The following is a 20070-nucleotide window of genomic DNA, read 5'->3' on the forward strand; positions in this document are numbered from 1 at the left end:
ACCAATAAAACAGATTGCTACAGATCCTCCTCTTCACCTTATTAAAGTCTGACTAAAGTTTTACTAAAACATAAGAAGAGTAACTTGAGGCACACCATCACAACAGATGCCATGGCAAAGCAGCAAATAAAAAAAGTCTGCACGAAACATGATACCATCTAACTTTATAACCGTAAGCATCCACTATAGCTTTTGCATGAACAAGTATCTGACAGAACCACATCACCACGCTCCCTGACCATCCTGTGGTAAAGCACTGGCAAAACTGCAGCATAACTTTTAAAAATTTATGTAAACACTTCCAAAATATTAGTCATTACTGTGAATAAGAAAAGTTTTTTATTATATGAAGTCAGCTAGCTTCATTTCCTCATACTTCATGTAAGGTATGATAGACAAAAAGGTAGTGTATTATGGCAATAACAGAAACCTGGTGAATAGCAGAAACAATACTGGTGAAAACAATTCCTAAATCATGTCATGGAGTAATGCTTAATGCCGCTATTTTAAAAATTTTGTGGTTCCAGTCTTCTGGTGCTTTGTAGAACAAGTTAAATGCGTGCACAGATTGCCAGCAAATTATAATGATACGAGACAGAACAAACTCAGGCCCTCCAAAAAACAACTTCCTCATCACGAGGCAAGATCACAAAAAAGGTATGTTCTTCACAGACACACTGGATCAGATTTATCATCTACCAAGTGCCATAATCCAACCCACGAACAGCCACAACTAGATTATCTGCACAACAGGAGTTAGCTGGCCCAAGTGAAAGTTCCACTTTAACTCAAAGTTCCATCTTACCCAAGTTTCCCCAGGTAGTTCAGTAAGGTATCAATGAGCTGAAGCAGCACCGTTATTAAAAACTATTCCCATTATTAAAAAAAATTACCATTAAAACACAAATCTTTCCAAAGACTCCATAAATTTCTCCTGGGATACTCAACAGCGGCAAGATCCGCCGCAAGAATAATTTCCCACGTCATTTCTAGCTTTCTACTTTTCCCATCCACTATCACACACTCTTACTACGGTAGCAGTATTTTATTTAAAAGTAGATCCTGCTCCTGCTAGCCTTTACCCTGGCAGCTCTAAGAGCCATGAAGTCAGGTACTTGAGGCACGGCATGACCTGCGCCCCCATACAGAAGAGCACCTCCCTGTTCACAGGGCTCTGCTTTCCCTCCCCTTCGGGACTCCAAGCAGCCGCCCAATATAATCCCTTTCTTGGAAGGCAGACTTTCTGGTTTTGCAAGTGCAAGCACCTTGGCAGCAAGTTAAACCAGTGTAAAGATACACAAAAAATGTGGGGAGATGCTGAGTTGCTGGGCATTGTCTCCTCAACGCTATTTCTGCACTGGCATCATCATACGGTAAATTAAAGCAGTTAACAGTCAGAAGTAGGATTTCTAAATTACCGTATTATGCTAACATCACAAGGCAGCCCTTTGGATGAAATTTCAGAACAGGTATTTTCATGTAAGAATGTCACTTCCACTTTACTTAGAAGAGAGCTCATTACATTTTCTCTTTGTTCTTTGCAGTTTCTAATCTGATTCTCGCAATCAATAATTACTTATTTTAATGAAAACACTCCAAAGCAGTTATGAATAGGAAAAATGCTCATACATCTGCCAGAGCACTAGCAAGCAGACAGGATTTCTGAAGATTTCCAGTTGAAATTGTTTTGAGAGGTATTTCAGAGAAATACTGTGTAGCACTCCTATCACAAGCTGGACTTCTTAAATCTGTGGCAATGAACGGGACAGTTCATTTTTCTCTGTCCTATGACCAACTCAACACTTCAGACAGAATCGCGCATAAACTCTTTAATTATTTTATTAGAGACTAAACCAGTAACAACTTGTTATCACATCGCTGCTAATATATTTATTTAAACCCCAAGAATATATGAAGGTTGAGTTATTCAGCCTGGGTCCCAACACAGGACCTGTGCTTTGATGACCATATTAAAAGGTTGGGCTCCTTTTCCACTTTCAAATTTTTACTGAAATTTTACACTGATAATGCATCTCCCAAAACACTTTTGGTCACAAACCACCAACACTCCTTCTCTCCCTTTTAGCACAAAAAGAGGAAATAAGATTGTTTGCTGATCCTCTAAGAGGACTTTCAAAATTAGAAGTTCAAGCCCTGTCTTATCTGCTAGGCATTCAGTAAAGAGATGGCACTGCAAGAGTCAAAATGAAAGATGTACTTGAGAAAGGAAGAGATTTTTCATCGGTTCTCCAAATGCTTTTGTTTTGCTTGTTGCCCTCTGATAGTGATCAGCTTTGAACCTCGTGTCTTGATATCACCCCAGACTTCTTCAAACACTCAAAACCAATTAGTTCTTTAACAAGGTTCAAGAGCTCGCAAAGATTTCTGGTACCCACAGAAATACTCCAGAAAAACTTGGCAATAGTCAGAGTAGTCCCATCTAACATGAGAGGGTTTTTAAATTTTTTTTAAGGAAGACACAATCAGTTTACTTTACTTTGATGCCAAACAAATGTAAATGATGGAGAAAGTTTTATTAGTTAAAATACACTTTTTCAAGTTAGCTTCAAATTACAAGAAACAAGTTTGCAATAGATGAACTAAATACAGTTTGAAATGTCTTACTTTCCTATGTAGAAAAAGCTTTCGGACAAAAAGAAGAAAGAGTAGAGTAAGAAATTTCCTCTTCAAAATTTTTTTCAGGTTCTCTACACAGAAAAAGCAACAAAAAAGGAAACTGCCCTAATGCAAGATCACTTCATTAATACTATAAATGAAACATACTAAATATATCAGGACCACAATGCTCTCCATCTTTTTCCCTTGACAGATTTTTTGGGGGGTATATCCTTTCAGAATTGCTCCATATCCAGCAACCGTTCACCACCCACTTCTTCTGTATTAAGACTTCTGCATCTCCACAATGACATTTCTATTTCTGAGGATCCTTTCCGATTTCTGCGTTTTAGCCAAGCTTGCTCTACCCATATAAGGTCACCAGTTTTATCCCACACTGTTTTTCTAATGATCTTCTTTCACCCTCTGCATCAAGGTACTCCTCTGTACTTCCCAGACTTTTGCCATCTGAGACAACCCATTCCTCCTTCTTATTTACTAAATAAGTAAATGGGGGTGAGTGGGAGAAGGAAAAAAAAAAAAAAAAAAAGGACCACTTTCAGGCTTTGTATATTTCATGGTACAGGGAGAATGGGAGAGAAGGCTGGAGGATGCTGTTAAAGGGCAACGTGCTGCTCCTGAACTAAGTCTCTGATGAACAATCACAACAAACTAAAATTGCTTGCACTATTAAAACAGGCACTAGGAGACTTCAATCATCGTGTTTCTTCAATGACACCAAAATCAGTATTTTCTTTGCAATGTGGTTCTGGAAACATGGGAAGCGATCCAATACAGAATCTAGATGTTTTCTTACAGATACATGCATTAACACTGAGAGATAGCACTTTGGCCAACTTTCTTTTAAGAGCACTTTCAAGACCTTCTACTTTAGGACAAGAAAACAATATATCCTCATTAGAGAAACAAAAAAGCATGTTTACAGATGCCTCAGAAATTAGCTTTCCAGGCTGTTTTTGAGCAACTCCTGACTTGGCTGGAGTCACTCAAGAAACTGATTCTGTGTCTGAAAAGTAAGGGTACTTCTTTTAATAAGGGGTATTAGTATGAACCTGACAATTTATCCAACAACTATAATTTTCTGAGCATGCCCTTAATATATGGCACATGGAAAATACGGAGGTGATTGGTGACAGCCAACATGGCTTCACTAAGGGCAAATAGTGCCTGACAAACTTGGTGGCCTTCTATGGTGGGGTTACAGTGTGGGTGGGTAAGGGAAGGGCAACTGACATCATCTACCTGGACTTGTGCAAGGCATTTGACACTGTCCCGCACGACATCCTTGTCTCTAAATTGGACAGACATGGATTCGACAGATGGACCACCCGGTGGATAGGGAATTGGCTGGACGGTCACACTCAAAGAGTTGTGGTCAACGACTCAATGTCCAAGTGGAGAACGGTGACGAGTGGCATCCCTCAGGAGTTGGTACTGGGACCAGCACAGTTGAACATCTTTGTTGGCGACACGGACAGTGGGATCGAGTGCACCCTCAGCAAGTTTGCCAATGACACCAAGCTGTGTGGTGTGGTTGACACGCTGGAGGGAAGGGATGCCATCCAGAGGGACCTTGACAGGCTGGAGAGGTGGGCCCGTGCCAACTGCATGAAGGTCAACAAGGCCAAGTGCAAGGTCCTGCACATGGGTCGGCGCAATCCCAAGCACAACTATAGGCTGGACGAGGAATGGATTGAGAGCAGCCCTGAGGAGAAGGACTTGGGGGTATTGATTGATGAGAAGCTCAACATGAGCCAGCAGTGTGCACTTGCAGCCCAGAAAGCCAACCATGTCCTGGGCTGCATCAGAAGAAGCGTGACCAGCAGGTCGAGGGAGGTGATCCTGCCCCTCTACTCCGCTCTTGTGAGACCCCACCTGGAGTACTGCGTCCAGCTCTGGGGGCCCCAGTACAGGAGAGACATGGAGCTGTTGGAGCGAGTCCAGAGGGGGGCCACGAAGCTGATCCGAGGGCTGGAGCACCTCTCCTATGAAGACAGCTTGAGAGAGTTGGGGCTGTTCAGCCTGGAGAAAAGGCGGCTCCGGGGAGATCTAATTGCAGCCTTCCAGTACCTGAAGGGGCCTACAGGAAAGCTGGTGAGGGACTGTTTATCAGGGAGTGTAGTGACAGGACAAGGGGTAATGGGTTTAAGCTGAAGGAGGGTCGATTTAGATTAGATATTAGAAAGAAATTCTTTACTGTTAGAGTGGTGAGGCACTGGAACATGTTGCCCAGAGAGGTTGTGGATGCCCCCTCCCTGGAATTGTTCAAGGCCAGGTTGGATGGGGCTTTGGGCAATGTGGTCTAGTGGAAGGCGTCCCTGCCCATGGCAGGGGGGGTTGGCACTAGATGATCTTTGAGGTCCCTTCCAACCCAAACTATTCTATGATTCTATCATTCTATGATATGGGAAGCTTTAAATAAAACTGCATCTGGCTCACTAGAAAGCTACTATATGGCACCATTAGACAATGTATGTAAAAAGATTTTTATCACTGTTCCACACAAGTTGAGCATCTCTCACACCTTTAAATCATCAAGGCTACAGTACTGTTACCAAACTACAATACCACTGCTCTCACAGCACTTACAGGGGCAGAAGATGTCTGAAAGACCACCAAATAGCTGTCAAACTTTTTTATCTTTACAAAGCCAACTTTCAAAGTGTCAAGATGCAAAACCTGTGAACAGAAGAGTTTGCCCCACACTGCAGGTACAGCCTCCATCGTCCCCAGTTCTCCCGGGTAAAGGGATTGATCGATGGTGATCATGACTGACTTTATTCTCAGGCAAAGATAACTAGGTCAGCCACCACATACACGTCAGCATAAAAAGGAAAAAGACGGCTCGACCATATTTTAGTGTGCTTTTTCGGGGAGGGAGGAGAAGGGGCAAGGGTATGCCAGAAACAGGATGATAATTAGTGCCCTTGTTCTTGGTAGGACCTTGATTTATCCCCTCTGTGGTAAGCATGCCCTATCTTTCAGTTAGTCCCACACTAATTTCAGTGGGACAGAATCCAGTTGTCTCCCCAAATTATAAGCTAAAATGTCTGAAGCCAAGCTCCTTTCTTAAAAGCCATCATCAAACTGAAGTAGTAAACTACAAGTTTAGATGCCTTCAACCAATCAACCCATTTCTGAGATGGAAATGTCATACTCTATAATCATCCTTACATGCCTGGGCTTCTGCAGCCCTCACCATATTTGGTGACTCATGGTGGATTTCCAACAGCCTCAATTTACTCCGGCTTTGCTTTATCACTGTGTTCCTTGTCAATGCGCACACCATTACGACCCCTAAATTGTCTTTTTTTCTTCTCGAGGTCAGTTTAGGTCCATTGATTGCAAAATGAGAAGCTTGTAAACACACAGGCCACACTACAGAGACAACCTTTTGAAGGGAATCAGACCAAAATGAAGAATGTCACTGAGTATCAGGTGTCAATAGGCAGCTACTTACATTCAAGACACACCTGCTAAATGCTCTCCCTGTCATTGTTTTCCACAAGCTTCTTCTCAGGCACATTCACAGTGCTTAGCTGCACCTTCCCATGTGCTTCAGTCCATGATGTAAGCTGCTGCAGCAGCCTCTCCTACCACCTCCCCTCTCCTACCACCTCCCTCCCTCCCTGAAGACCTTTTTCCTTCCTGTGCTGAGCACAGATCAGATCCAAGGCATAACAGACCAATGGATTTTCAAAGTCAGGCTGTATTCTTGTTTTCACTGGTATAGCTCGTAGCAAGATTTTTTAATAAGTTTGGAATTTTTTCTATACATGATTTAAAACAATCAGCAGCAACAGTTGGGCAACAGCATCCACTATTAGTCGCACCTTTGTCTGGTATGTTCGTCCTTCAACCCAACCAACGTGACCTTAAGCTTCCCTTGACATAGAGCCTTAAGCAACATCATGGTACTTTGTGGCCCAGCTACCTTAACTTCTAAATTAAGTAAATCCTTCCACTCCCCATAGCTTCAACCTTGCACATTCATAGTGTCCTTGTTCTAGGCAGCTAAATGAAGCTAGAAAAATCTATTTCTTAAGGGTTAAAGTCACCTGAGCTACCCACAGAAATACCGAAACTGTGCACTGAGGCAGTCATATCTTCCAGCTTCACTCCAGAGAGAGCTCAGAGATGGTGAAGTACCTGCACAAAACAAAGACCTCTCCACAGGCTGAGATTCATAGCTTAATCTCATCTTATTTTCCTATTAATTTTCTCCTACTGAACAGACTGTTCCATGTGGATGGAGATACTCAAGGAAACTCTACAAGTGTTATCCAGATTCTGCACAAATAATCCAGCTAGGAAATATGAAACCAATATTTATAAAACTGATAGAAGAGCATTGTTACCAGCCAAAGGCAAAAACCAGAACAGACTGTAATACTGATGTCAGATACACATCCTTCCTTAAGAACTTCCTAAGTTTCTGGCAGTTTTTCTGCTGTATAAAAAGGACCAAGTCTCCTTGGTTTTATTGCATTTTTATTCTGACTAATACAAGACAATCTGATCCTATCATGTAACAGTATTATGTACTAGATTCCAGGATAATGATCTTTTGTGATCTACTGCACGCGCTGTTTATATGAACAGTTGTGGAAGAGTATCTCTCTACGCTATAGCCAAGTGGAGAGAGGAGGTGACCTCCTGAACAAAAAAACGTGATCGATCAGGATGAGACATAGATTTATGTCATTTTGATGGGCTGCAATACAGCATGTGACTGCAGGTTTGCACATCAGAGTGTAGCAATCTGTGTGCACAAGTGCACAGCTTAATTCTAAAGAGGCAATCTCTAGCTCAAATCAGAGAAGGCCCCACAAAGAGCAGAGACCCCATGGCTCATCCCTTCATTTCAAACGGCCTGTGGCCACACACTGGTTCTTTTTCCTGCTTTGTTATTGTACAATGCTCAAATGAGTCTTTCAAAGCTGTCTGAAGGTCTAATTCACCCTCCAGCAAGGAAAAGAAAAAAATGGTGTTCTTCCTTCCTATAGATTGATCTTGGGAAGATGAAGGGACTTTTCAGAGAAAACACATGCAAACAAAAGCAAAAATTCTGGTAGATGATATCCCAAAAAGCAGTGTCTCCAGAACACAGAAGAAATATTTTTAATAAAAAGCTTTGGAGATCTGTTTCATTCTGCCTGCAGGTATTTTACATACTGATAGCCAGATTTTCATAACTTCCATGCTTCTTTAATGTTTTAAGACCTCTTCTATAGAAAAGGCTTTTTTAGGAGGAGAGCAGGAAGAACAGGAATCACGCTTTAATAGAGCATGAAAACAGAAATCAAAAGCCAGAATAACTGAAATCTAAGCCTATGCCAGGTAGTTGGTTGGATGGCACTGAACTGCTGCCAAATAGCTGTGGGTCTAGAAATCAGCACTGAGATGGCAAACAGTATTAGCAGTCAAATGTCTGCTAAATGGAACTTTTGGACCCCATTCCCTTTTAAAAGGAAAGACTGACAGACATCAAAAGCAAATAGCTGAAGCTGCTCGCAAAAAATGGACTACATCTTTTCAAATCAAAGTAACAGCCTGGCTATGAATCAATAGTCCTTTTGCGCAGGTAGACAATAGCTACAAAAGTAATTTAATTCATTCTCAACTTGAATGGTTTGTCTGTGGCCTTTCTAGTATTAAACTGCTGGAATACGTGAACAAGGCAGTTGGACAGTGTAGCACAAGCAGTAAATTTTGTCCAGCTCACTTTACAGTCAAAGCCTAACTCACATAAAGAAAACATGTGTTGGTGACAGACAAGTGGCTTCAGTTTCACAGTCCAAATTCCTGCCCTCCTTTCAATGTCTTTGCAGAACCAGGAGCAACAGACCTTACAGAAAGAAGCCAAAGCCCACCTGCAAGCAAGGCAAAGGTGCACGCAGAAGCGTTCAGCATCATTTGCAAAAGCTCTTTCTGAACAGCACTATGCTGCTGCTGTCAGCACTTTGGGAAACTACTGAACATTTTTCTTTTTGATTCTGCATGTTGATCTGCTTTCTCTTCTCAGCTCGTAGAGTTACCAGTAACATTCAGTGAAGGTGTGGAGAAACCAACATGAAAACAAGCCCTCAAATCTGAGAAGGCATTAGCAATGTATACCGTCACCAATGACAAAACCTGCACAAGATGACAGATTTCTACTTTGTAGTTTTCAATACAAATTATCATTAAGTAGGGCTTAGGTATCATTCTAAACTCCCAGAAGTCAATAGGAATTGACCCATGTATTATTTATTCTCCTACCAACCAGCCAAATGAGAAGAAAAACAATGGTACAGAGCAGATAAAAAGAGCAAATTTTTTGATGTTTTAACAGAACTTTGACCTCCTCCTCCTCCCCACCTCCCTCACTGAAACAGCCCACTGGTGAGAGAGGGTAAGTTCCCTACTGCAGCATATACACACAGCAGGTTACCAACAAGTAATGTGCTGCAAACTAATATAAATGTACACGTTTGTGTAATCTTCGCATGCATTCACACATGTAGCCATTGCAGACACTGTAAAGTGTTAGTGTAGCCATTGCATACACGATAGTGTACTGAATTCATAGAATCATAGAATGGTTTGGGTTGGAAAGTACCTTAAAGATCATCTAGTTCCAACTCCTCTGCCATTGGGAGTTCCTTCCACTAGACCAGGTTGTTCAAAGCCCCAAATTACAAAAATCTTCCTGAGGAGCTCCCTTTTTAATGACATCATGTTGATCACAAGACCTCAGATCAAAATATTTGCTAAGATCTGAAAATATGCACCTTAAAAATCCCCAATATTTTCAGTTGTGAGGACAAAGTTCAGAGAAACATTCTTTATTGTTGTTGTTGCTATTATTGTTAGCAGTCCCACAAGTTCTGCAGTAAGGAGGAATTCAGAAGTAAAGTTGGCTAACCAACCAGTGGCATGTGTTTACTTCTTGTATCGTTACAGCTATGTTATTCCTCTAACGTATAAAAAAAACAAATAAGAAATAATGGTAATTGGCCTTTGGCAGACAATTGCTGATCTATAAAACTGACCATCCTTTAGAAATGGCAATCACCAGAAATAAATTCCACTAATTTCCAATTAAAAGCCTGCTGTGCTTATATAGATCTTTGTCTGCTGCTCTCTAGTAACAGATGTGAAATGGAAGCTGTAATTAATGCTTGGAGACAGGAACTCACTTTGAACTACATTTTGAAAACATTATCTGATGTGTGTAAGCATAACATGCTAATTATGGAAGTAAGTAGCTATCTATAGACATTTGTCATGCATTCTTAGCAATGGCATTCTCTATTTTCTGCACCTCCACTGAAGGAGCTGGTGAAGAGAATTTTCCTCATCTCCCCAGTAGCATAGGAAGCCATGAAAAACACTGTGATTCATCAATCTTTTAAATTTCTTTACTGCAGAAGTATAGCAATTAAATAAACAACAGTTTCCTCAGTGACCATAAAGAGGAACCTGCAAACCAGTTACGTGGGACTGCTCTAGAGCACTGTTGGGTATCTCCAACATGCCTGTGGAGAGGAATTGTGCGCCACAGCTGGGTTGCAGGCAAGACCAGGATAAATGTAGTTCTAGGAGCTAGTGTAATAACTAACGACTTGGTCTAAATGTACATGTACAATACTTAATATATATATTATGGTAGTAATTAATAACACAATTTGTGTGTACTATTGTTTGGGTTTTGTTAAGTCAATGTCTCACACTTATTTATACCACAGAGCATAACAGGTCAAAGACCAAGGCTGGTCAGCTGTCCAGGATGGTATATGGGTCCTTGATACACATTCTTTTTAAGGTCTAGTTTGTGCAGGGAGTGCATCCAAGATTTTCTGTTTAAGATATCACTCATGACAGCTTTTGTCCTTATAAGAAACATTTTGGGGCCACTGTCTTCTACTGATCTTACTTTGTCTCTCTGCCTCTACCTAAAACTTGTGTCTGAGGTAGAGGACATCTAAACAGGCATGCTTTCAAAGTGCATGAATTATGTCTGACTGACTTTAATTATTAACCAAGACTTCAGTGTGCCTTGCTATTTTCTCAGTGTAACATGCAGCAACATCCAGTTCCTGCTGACCACTAGAAGATGGCACAGAGCAACTGCACTGGATCTGAAATGAGTTTTACTCAGACAAAAAAAAAAAAAAAACTAATGCAAAAATCTAGACAAACAAGTCACAGAGAGCAACTGACCTAGATACTAAAGCATCTACACTTGCAAACAGAATTTGAAAAAAAAACCCGACAGTGATTATTGATTAATATTGCACAAACATCAACTAGTTGCCTCAGGGAACCCTCATGACTTCGAGGGAGATAAATTATCTAATTACCACAAGTTTAACAAACAACAACTGAACATGCCGCTAAAGTAAATAAACACAAACATACTTAAAATCGATGTATAAATAACTGAATGTAGCTTTTAAGAACAGATAACTGAGCATTCATGTAATGAAGTGGCTAGGAACTCTGCAAGCATCAGGGAAGAGACAACTTCTCCAGTTCAACGCTTTTTAAAAATTGGAGAAATGTTGCTTTCTCATCCAAGTTATTCCATGTTTGTTGCTTCAGCTGAAAAGAAAAAGGAAGCTAGCCACGAAAACTGAGCTCCTAATTACCATCATCCTCCCTCTGATGTGGATGTGGCTGGTACAGCACTACATGTCTACGTGGCTGGTACAGAAGCTTTTATACAGACGGGCACAAACCTAACAGATGGTTGTAATTATCAGCAGGCAAGCTGCAGTTCTAATTTGAAAGTGAGCAAAAATAGGTTATGTTCTCTCTCACCCTTCACGGCCACCACACCCCACTGCTGAACAACCTGGAGGTCACTCTCCCCATCGGGGCACCACACCCCACCTCATGCAGCACAACGGCATGGGTACATGTTGTCCACCTAAACAAGATGGGCACATGTCAAATCATCACCACTTCAAAGAGGAATGTGCCTACCTGGCACTTCAGAGATTAATTCAAAAGGAAAAAATTAATCAGTCATGTTTTGAAACTTGTTTAATGCTTAAACTCAGGCAAACAAGGGTGGATCTGACGCTGAAAACCTCCATACTGACCCACACAATGTATATTGTAGTTATTTCCAACCCTCCTCTCACCTCAGCCAAAGCTGCTCTCTAATCCTCTGGTCTGCTCTGCATCACTAACTAACCGCTGGCCACTGAGACAAGACAACCGCAGCTCATCCCAGAGCCAGTTCAAACACCATAATTTGTGCGTCTTGCAGCACAATCCACGCGGCGTGTTTTACGGCGTCCTCTCTGAGGCTAAGCCAGTCTCCTCCGCAATGTGTACTTAACTAAAAGTAAACCAGAATCAACAGCTTCGGGAACAACTCGCCTTTGAACAGCGACAAGAACGGCGGCTGCAGCACTTCCCCTCTCCACATCGTGTGCCCCGTGCTGGCCCTGCTTCAGAAGTGATGAAATCCCTCGTTCGCCTTCACAAAAGGCTCCATTTTCAAATGTGGGCACCACTCGCTTTTAGCACTAGTGTTTATCTTTCTGTATTTTGCCACATACCAGCCTAGCACCCAAGCTAATCTGAGCCTTCACAGACAGACATTAAACCTCGTATGTCAATGTCCAGAAGCTGGACTTGCCATATGAAGTTGTTCCTGATGGAGTAAAATAGGAGAGGAAGTAGCAATGAAGACCCCTGCACCATATGATCACAGCCATCCGAACTCTGCTCCTTTCCTGGACAACAAAAGCAGTGATAGCCCAGAAGCAAACTTTTAGATAAAAGCTGTATTAATCAAGACACTTGAAAAAATACCAGACAGGAGCCTGCTTTAAGAAATCAAGAAAGGGCTTGTACATCCCATGCTTCTCACAGGCCAAAGAAAGGGAGATCATGCAGTCTTTTCTTTTATGGAAATTCAGACAAAAAGTATCACAAGCAGATGTCAACATACTTGACAGTGATACAAAAAGATGGTTGCACATAGTCACAAACAACTTCTGTCATTTACTTTCTCGCTAACAGCACAGGTTCAACTAAGAGCCTCAACTCATTAAGTACAAAGGCAGGCATCATTCACACTATGAACACAGCCTGTATGCTAAATCAATATTCCTTCCTCTCAAGAAACAGCAAGAAATACAGAAAATCCTGTGCTGACCCTTTATAGCTGCAGTTGTTGGCAGCAGCAAAGAAAGTCACTGACACGTTTGACAAAACTTGGCATCCACAGCAAATATCTTGATAGTATTAATTAGGAAGTAGTGAAGAGTTTAGGAACATGGCTATGACTATGTGAGACATTATACATATGTTTTATTTATAAGAATAAAAAACTTATTAAGTAAGATTAAACTGAACTCAAACATCTGAAGATATTTACTTAAATGCTCATTGCTGGAGAAACAGTTCCTCATATACAGACAAACACACAACTTAACAGTGGAGGGTTTGCATAAATAATAGTCTTCCTGATAAAGCAACTGTTTAAATTTCCTTTTAATTGTCTCTTCTGTATTTTTGAAATTATATATACTTTACATTACAATTTGGTATATTGCACTTCATATAATTTGTGTGTGTGTGTGAAGAAGCAAGCCCCAAAACTTACATGCTAATTAAGCGCATTCCTCATTAAGGGTACAAAGGTGCTTCCCGGTCTTATTGCCACTGAGAAAACTAACAAAAAGCTGCCAGGCTCAAGAACCACACTAATATGCTTGGAATACTACAAGCACATAACTCAAAAAATGCCAGCGTATTTCCCCCCCCCCCCCACTCGGGATGTGGAGAAGGAGGTGCACAGAGCTGAAGTAAAGAGAGACCTGTGAGCCAAAAGCCAGGACATGGCAATTATATGGTGGTTTATATTCGGGGATGGCAAGAAGTCTTCCAACGGGATGATCAGCCCCTAAGCTCGGAGTGGAGAGGGGCACGCGCCTTCCCCGTTTATCTCTAACACACAAGGGACAGAGACAGCTGAGGTGGTGAGGTGCATACAAGAGACAGTATGTGCACTACACTGATGCAGGAATTCCTGGCCAAGGGAGGGGACTTTCTGGAGGAAAGGGAGAATGCAAATGTACAATCTGGAAAGTTTTGACTGCTCCTGGCATGAACTCCAATGGCTTCTACTGTCCTGTACAAGAACTAGTCTGGTCTCAAAGCAGAATAACTAGGAAACCAATTACTTGAGCTGCAAGTATGCATTCAACAAAGGTAAACTTAATGCACCTTTCAGTCCATTTTATTTTGTTAACATCAAACATTAAAATATCATTGACTGTTCAATACAGTTAAGAGATTTTGGCTTGAAAAGACACGGTTCACTTTGCCATGACAACAGCTCCTCCTACAACACATGCTCATACATATCTATAAAGTTTCATAAAAATATTCAAGCGATATAATCGGCTTTTCTTGGGGTTTCTGTTCCTGGAGCCCTGTCCTGCTAAAACACTACCACTGGTAGTGGTACAGCAGGAGCGGGGTACCAATGAGGACAGAGAAAATAAAATGCTTCTTACATCAGGTCTTGGTTACATATATAGGACAGCAGAGAGTCTTTCATGTAAATTTCAAAACACACCTTTTTTCCAACCACCTTTTCAATCATTTTTCAGGTGAGGTAGACTTAAAAGAGTAAGGTGTAAAATTAGCAAAACTGAAGGGACAATGAGTATTCAGCAGCAACTGAAGATGTGTCATCATTAACAGCACGCAAACCTGTTTGTCTAGAAACGTACAATGCACTGAGCACCAAGTATCAGAATACCCTAAACTTGCCTTGACAAGCTAAGAAATAAGCTAGGACACGTCTCTTCAGAACAAGGCTATTCTTTGCCTCTTAAAAAAAAATCACCCCTTTTTACACACATGCTTTTTAAAAGGGGGAAGTGGCCTCCATCTGAGTACACATAATGGCTCAGAAAACATTTTTTTTTTTTTTGACTCACACTGAGTATTCTAATCTAGTAACACTAGTAGAAAACTAAACTCTTACCATGTGGCTATTTTTCCCCACACGTGCAGGATTGTTCATTTATGCTATTCATTTTTTGTTTACTGTTTTTTCTGAATGGAAAAATGGTTCATTTGTTTTGAGGAAAAAACATACACTGTAAAGAGAACTACCTCAACATTTACTGTTCCCCGTACTAGCCACTTTAAAGATAATGTGCAAAAGAACATGATTTCCTTGTGCCCTTTTTTGCTTCTTATCATAAAGAAATTTCTAAATACAGGGAAAGTTTATTTTTACATTAAGATATACTCATGTTTAAAAATAAAGAAGGCAAACTTAATGGATGAAGCTTGGAATAAAGTATATGGCCAAATCAAGGGCCTAGACAGGTCATGCAAACAAAATTTTTTATGTTCTGCAATTATTAATTTAAAAAAAAAATCAAAAACACTGACCACAGAACCACTGAAAAGTGAGATTTCACAATCTGTAACAGCCCCTAACACTCCCTGTATCTTTCTCACATTTATTGTAGTTCCATATTCAGTAAAGATTCATATCTTGTCAGTTCAAGATTAATGAAAATATTTAAAGGCAAGTAAATCTAATCACAAAAACCTTCATTACACAGCTGAGAAAAACAATTCTGTGTGGACTAATTCCTAGTTTTTGAAACTGATAAACAGTTGCCTGTTCTCATACACCCCAAACTCCAACTATCTGTAGGTAATGGCAGAGGTCCTCATCTTGACAACAGATATACCATCACCCTTCTACTGCAATAGAAAAGGGAAGGCTGATCAGAATTGGATCTTGGCCTGATGAGATTTCGAATGACAGTCACAGACTAAATCCCATCACATCCTCTCTGGTGACATACACAGCACATATTGTTGGGGCAGAGATTCTAAAGGAGAAGAGAAAAACAAGAGCCCTTTACACAACCCAGTCATTGGAAGTATAAAAGCATATGCAGCATGCCTGTTTTTCAAGGTTTCCAAGGGATTGCCTGGCCAGCCCTGAGCTACCTTCTCCTTCCATCGTTGCTGGCAAGAAGTCACTAGATGAGGCATGCTTCAGCTCTATGAGGATACACAAAGAACTCGAGAACATTAGGAGGGGAGATACCACAGAACAGCAAAACACACACAGCAGTTACACACTCCAAAACATTCCCTCTGGATATTTTCCTTAAGTTTAGAAGAAACTCACATAGATTTTATCTTGCTGATATCGCTGGAATAAGTTGTGCATAATGGAGCCTTCATGGAGATCTATGAGTGCTGCCATGTCTTCCACACTCTCTGTGCTTGTTTGATGCATAGGCGTTACTTTTTGGTGTGTGATCGTGCTCTGTTTGTAAGTGAACACCTGAAAGAGGGGAAACACAGAAAATATAATAATCAGAGCACACATTCAACAACAACTATCTGAGAACAGATCTTTCATACCCATTCATATTCCCTATCCAGTTTATCAGTGTGAAGACTTGTAAAATATAATACCCTGCCATCATACCTTCTTTGACAGCTTTTCTGACAATAACTGAAGCCCCAAAGACATACACAAGAGTCACAAATATGTACACAAGTGTCATATAAAATGCATTGAAGACTATAAGGTCTTTTCCTTTTTATGGGCAAAAGCAATCTTGTTTCACACCAGGCTACTGTTAGACTTTATCGGAATAAAAATAAATCGAGCAATAATTGTTCCCAAAAAATCCAAACCCAACCAAACAAAACCCCACCCCTTACAGTAAACCCCACTTTTACTCCAGTTACTCTGGGAGGAAATGTTTTACAGTGCAAAACAGCAATGAAAATTATTGCTCTAACAGGCTGCAAGTGTTTATGTGTTTGATCTGAAATCCACTTAAATGTTTCCATTCAATTCTCCGGTCAGGACCGCTATCAGGTCAGGTCATTATTCCTAATCTAAGTAGCAGACTCAGTTCAGTGTGCTACAGATATCTGAAAACGAATAGGTGAACTGATTTCTGATTAATGGACTTTTGAGGCTGATTTCTGAAGCCTGTTCCAAACAGACAGTAAAAGCTCTAAAAAAGCCACAATTTAAATAGTCAGAAAACACTTCCACATATCTTCTGTAAAACTATCATAAATATGCTCAGATGATGTACACATCCTCAATCTAGTTAAACTTTTATGAATACTAATGACATCACTAAAGACTATAAAACAATAGCTTTGGAATTCAGCTTCCCATTTCCTTTTAACTTACATCTTGGCAGCTCATCCTTACAGACATATGCCTGCATCTCATAGCCAATGCTACTCAGGCAACACTAGTCCTCGCTAACGGCACAGTGTAAGAAAGTCAAGCGTGGGGTTAATGCAAATACTTTAATGATGTGAAACATTAAAAAAAACCCCAACTTCCAAAATCCTTTGAAATAACATTTATAAAACCGATGGAAGCAGTGAAGTAACTGGCGGCCCGAGCGCTGGCGAGCACCACAGGATTGCTGCTGCGGGCTGGAGATCACGCAGCACTGCCCCACCGACGGGGCAGCGCAAGGGGCCACGTCTGCGTGGGAAGAGAAAACCCCCCAAAGGATTTCAGCATAAAAACATATGTCTGCTCCTGGTAATGAAAGACTGAACAAGGACAGCTGTGTCATCATAGGAGGCCATTCAGGAAAATAGTGATTTTGTCTGTCTTGCTGAGACAAGTGAGAAAAAGAAGCTGAAGAAGCAAGAGGCTGAATGCAGACTCAATTTAATATCGCAGCTCTGTACTCAGATATCCCACCAGCTGACAGAGGAGAACTGCCTGATGAAATTTGTTCATTAAAATGATATCCAGGGTGTACCAAATGTTGGCACAGACCATCGCACCGTTACAGCTGTCACTTGCACCAGCACAAAGCATATTGGGGGAAGGCTGGGGGAGAAAGGAGATCCAGGAAACAAATTTCTAACAGGTGCTGGAAGGCAGCACAGATGTCAACAGGACACACAAGGAATCCATCAAAAAGTTCCTACACATTCAGAGCATCCAAAGCACAATCCCTAACTGTGGGGAAAAAGACACCAAGAGTTCCGAGTCATATTTTGTGGTAAACAACCATCAAGATGACAGGACAAGCATTTGTACGGGGCAGAGAGATGCTGGCCAGGATGGAGAAAGCAGACACTCGTACATGATCCAGGGGCAAGCGGTCCAGCTATCTAACAGACAGAACGAATGTGAACAGCATCAGCAGAGCTTTGAGGCTGAGAACAGTGTTAGCAGTCCCAAGACTAACCACACACATTGCAAGCCGGAATTAGAGGTAATGACATCTGAAACATAACAAACTGCAGTTCCTAGTCAGAAGAACCACGACAAAAGCCCCCCCAAAGGTCATACTGCAGAACAAAGAATACTATAAGTTGGAAGACTTGGAAATAAAAGGGATTTAAGGAGAGCAAATCCTAGAAAAATAACTAACTTAATAGAGGCCATGTAGCAGCATGGAATAAAAACAGTAAACCAGACTCAGTAAGAGAATTAGGAAACCAAAAGGGGATGGCATATACCCTGTGAGTGCAGCTCATGTGAACACAGAAAGGAAATAAAACATCATTTCTAAGAGGAGAGGTTTTTTATTTGTGATTCCTGTTCTTTGATATGTGACGCACAGGTTAGCGGGGTAGGCAGAGCACTCCATGCATCACTAAGCACATTTATTAACATAAGGAATTAATAAAAATGCACCAAGAAAAACAAAGTGATGAATGACTTGTGAGCAGCAGGACTATCCAAGATGTTCTTTGCAGATTCATCCTTCCCACTCAAACCCTCTATTTTCTCTTCTTCAGGCTGGTTGTTCTCACACTTCCAGCTCTTCCATGCATTGCCTCCTTGTTTGGGTGAAGAAACAGCTCTGTGAACTGACTCAGAGATATGCCTGTGTGTCAACCAGCTAGAAAACACAATGACCGGTCATGATGGCTGCCACCCAGACCAGAAAGGAGGAGGGTCTCTTCCCCAATGCTGAGGAGTTACTTTTCCTTTAATTTTAATTTTTACCAGAGCCACGCATCCTTCAGATTTCCTAAACCCACTGTAAAATGTGGTCAAAATCATCTAACAAGATCAAAGTAATCAGACAGGGCAGCAGGATCACATGCGCAGACCTCATTTCCTTTACACGGGCTTTTAGCAGTTCTGCTGCTCAAGACCTGAAAGGCCTGCTTTGTTTTATTTCATCTTGGCTCATGCCTTTATTAGGATAAGGATGTGAAAAAGCTACCTTGAACTTTATCGTTAGTAATTAGACGGTCATGTTATGAAATATTACAGCAGATGAAATTCTCAGGAAATAGGAACCAAGAGCAATGGCAGGGTCAGCATGCAGAAAAGGAAGATGAACAAGTTGGCTCCTGAACTTCAAGAGGAACCCACTGGCAGGGTGGAGGAGCGTCCATCTTCAACGATCCTGCCAGCATTTCTGGAAGGTCAAGTAAAACATGCAGGAAACTTGAAATAAGATTTAAGACAAGCCTAAATGAGAAATCAGCAAAAACTTCTTTCCTCTCAAGATATAAATGGTCCAAGATAGCAAACATGCTGAATACATGGAAGACTATAAATTAAACCCTAAAGAGACAGCACGCAAAATAAGAACTCTCAAAGCTATTATGGAAGTGAAAATTAGAGGTTGAGATAGGAAGGAGCAATGCAAAGAACAACAATAAAAAGGACAAGCTCAATACAAGACAAAACAGCGAACCTAGCTAAACAACAGTAAAGAGCATTTCACTGAGAAAGGAGAGCAACACTTCAAAATCGCTCTACTTTCCCTACCATAGCTTACTAGTGCCAAACATGGACTCACATGATGAAGCAACCTGAAAAGCCAGGGGACCAATGCTACCAAGTTCCCCAGGGAACCTGAAGAAAAGCTGTAAGTGGCACCCTGAAGTTCAAATATAACACAGGAGGGACCTATCGCATACCGAAATATTTACAGCTTGCTGAAAGGAGAACCCACACCTGAGGGCTGGAGGAGTGCTGTTTAGTGTGTCTTGAAGAAGAAAGCAAATATGACTGGAAAAAAAGTAATCACGTGCTGCTGAGTCAGATTTCTTTCTCTAGTAAAAAAGGAAAGATTGAAGAGACAGGTGAGTGACACAGGAATATTTGAATGAACATTAAAAATCAGGTGACATGCAGAAAGTATGAAAACAAACCATATTGGTCTGGTTGTGACAGCCTGTTTCAAAGCTTTGGTGACATGACCCCCTGTCCTGATTCATGTCTGTTCAGAAATCAACGGGATTATTAACCCAATTCTGTTCTCTCCAGAATTGGGTAAAATTCATCAGCCTTGCTGTGACCGGGACATACCCAAAGCAGTGTCAAGGTCCACCTGCTCAACCATAGTGATACCCACAGCATTTGCCAGATCTTCTTTAGGACACAATGTCAAGCTCTAGACACCGAGAGTGAGAACTACACTCATG

At 41.1% G+C, this 20070-nt stretch overlaps 1 protein-coding gene across 1 annotated transcript in view; it reads right to left on the reverse strand.

Moving 5' to 3' along the window:
• The window catches only part of MYO10 (myosin X), a 168751-nt gene that overhangs the window by 78851 nt on the left and 69830 nt on the right, over positions 1-20070 (reverse strand). The window contains exon 3 of the mRNA XM_075744836.1: positions 15809-15967. Coding sequence (XP_075600951.1) covers positions 15809-15967 — 159 coding nt within the window. The remainder of the gene's footprint in view (positions 1-15808; positions 15968-20070) is intronic.

Source organism: Balearica regulorum, chromosome 2, assembly GCF_011004875.1.
Source record: "Balearica regulorum gibbericeps isolate bBalReg1 chromosome 2, bBalReg1.pri, whole genome shotgun sequence".
Classification (NCBI taxonomy): domain Eukaryota; kingdom Metazoa; phylum Chordata; class Aves; order Gruiformes; family Gruidae; genus Balearica; species Balearica regulorum.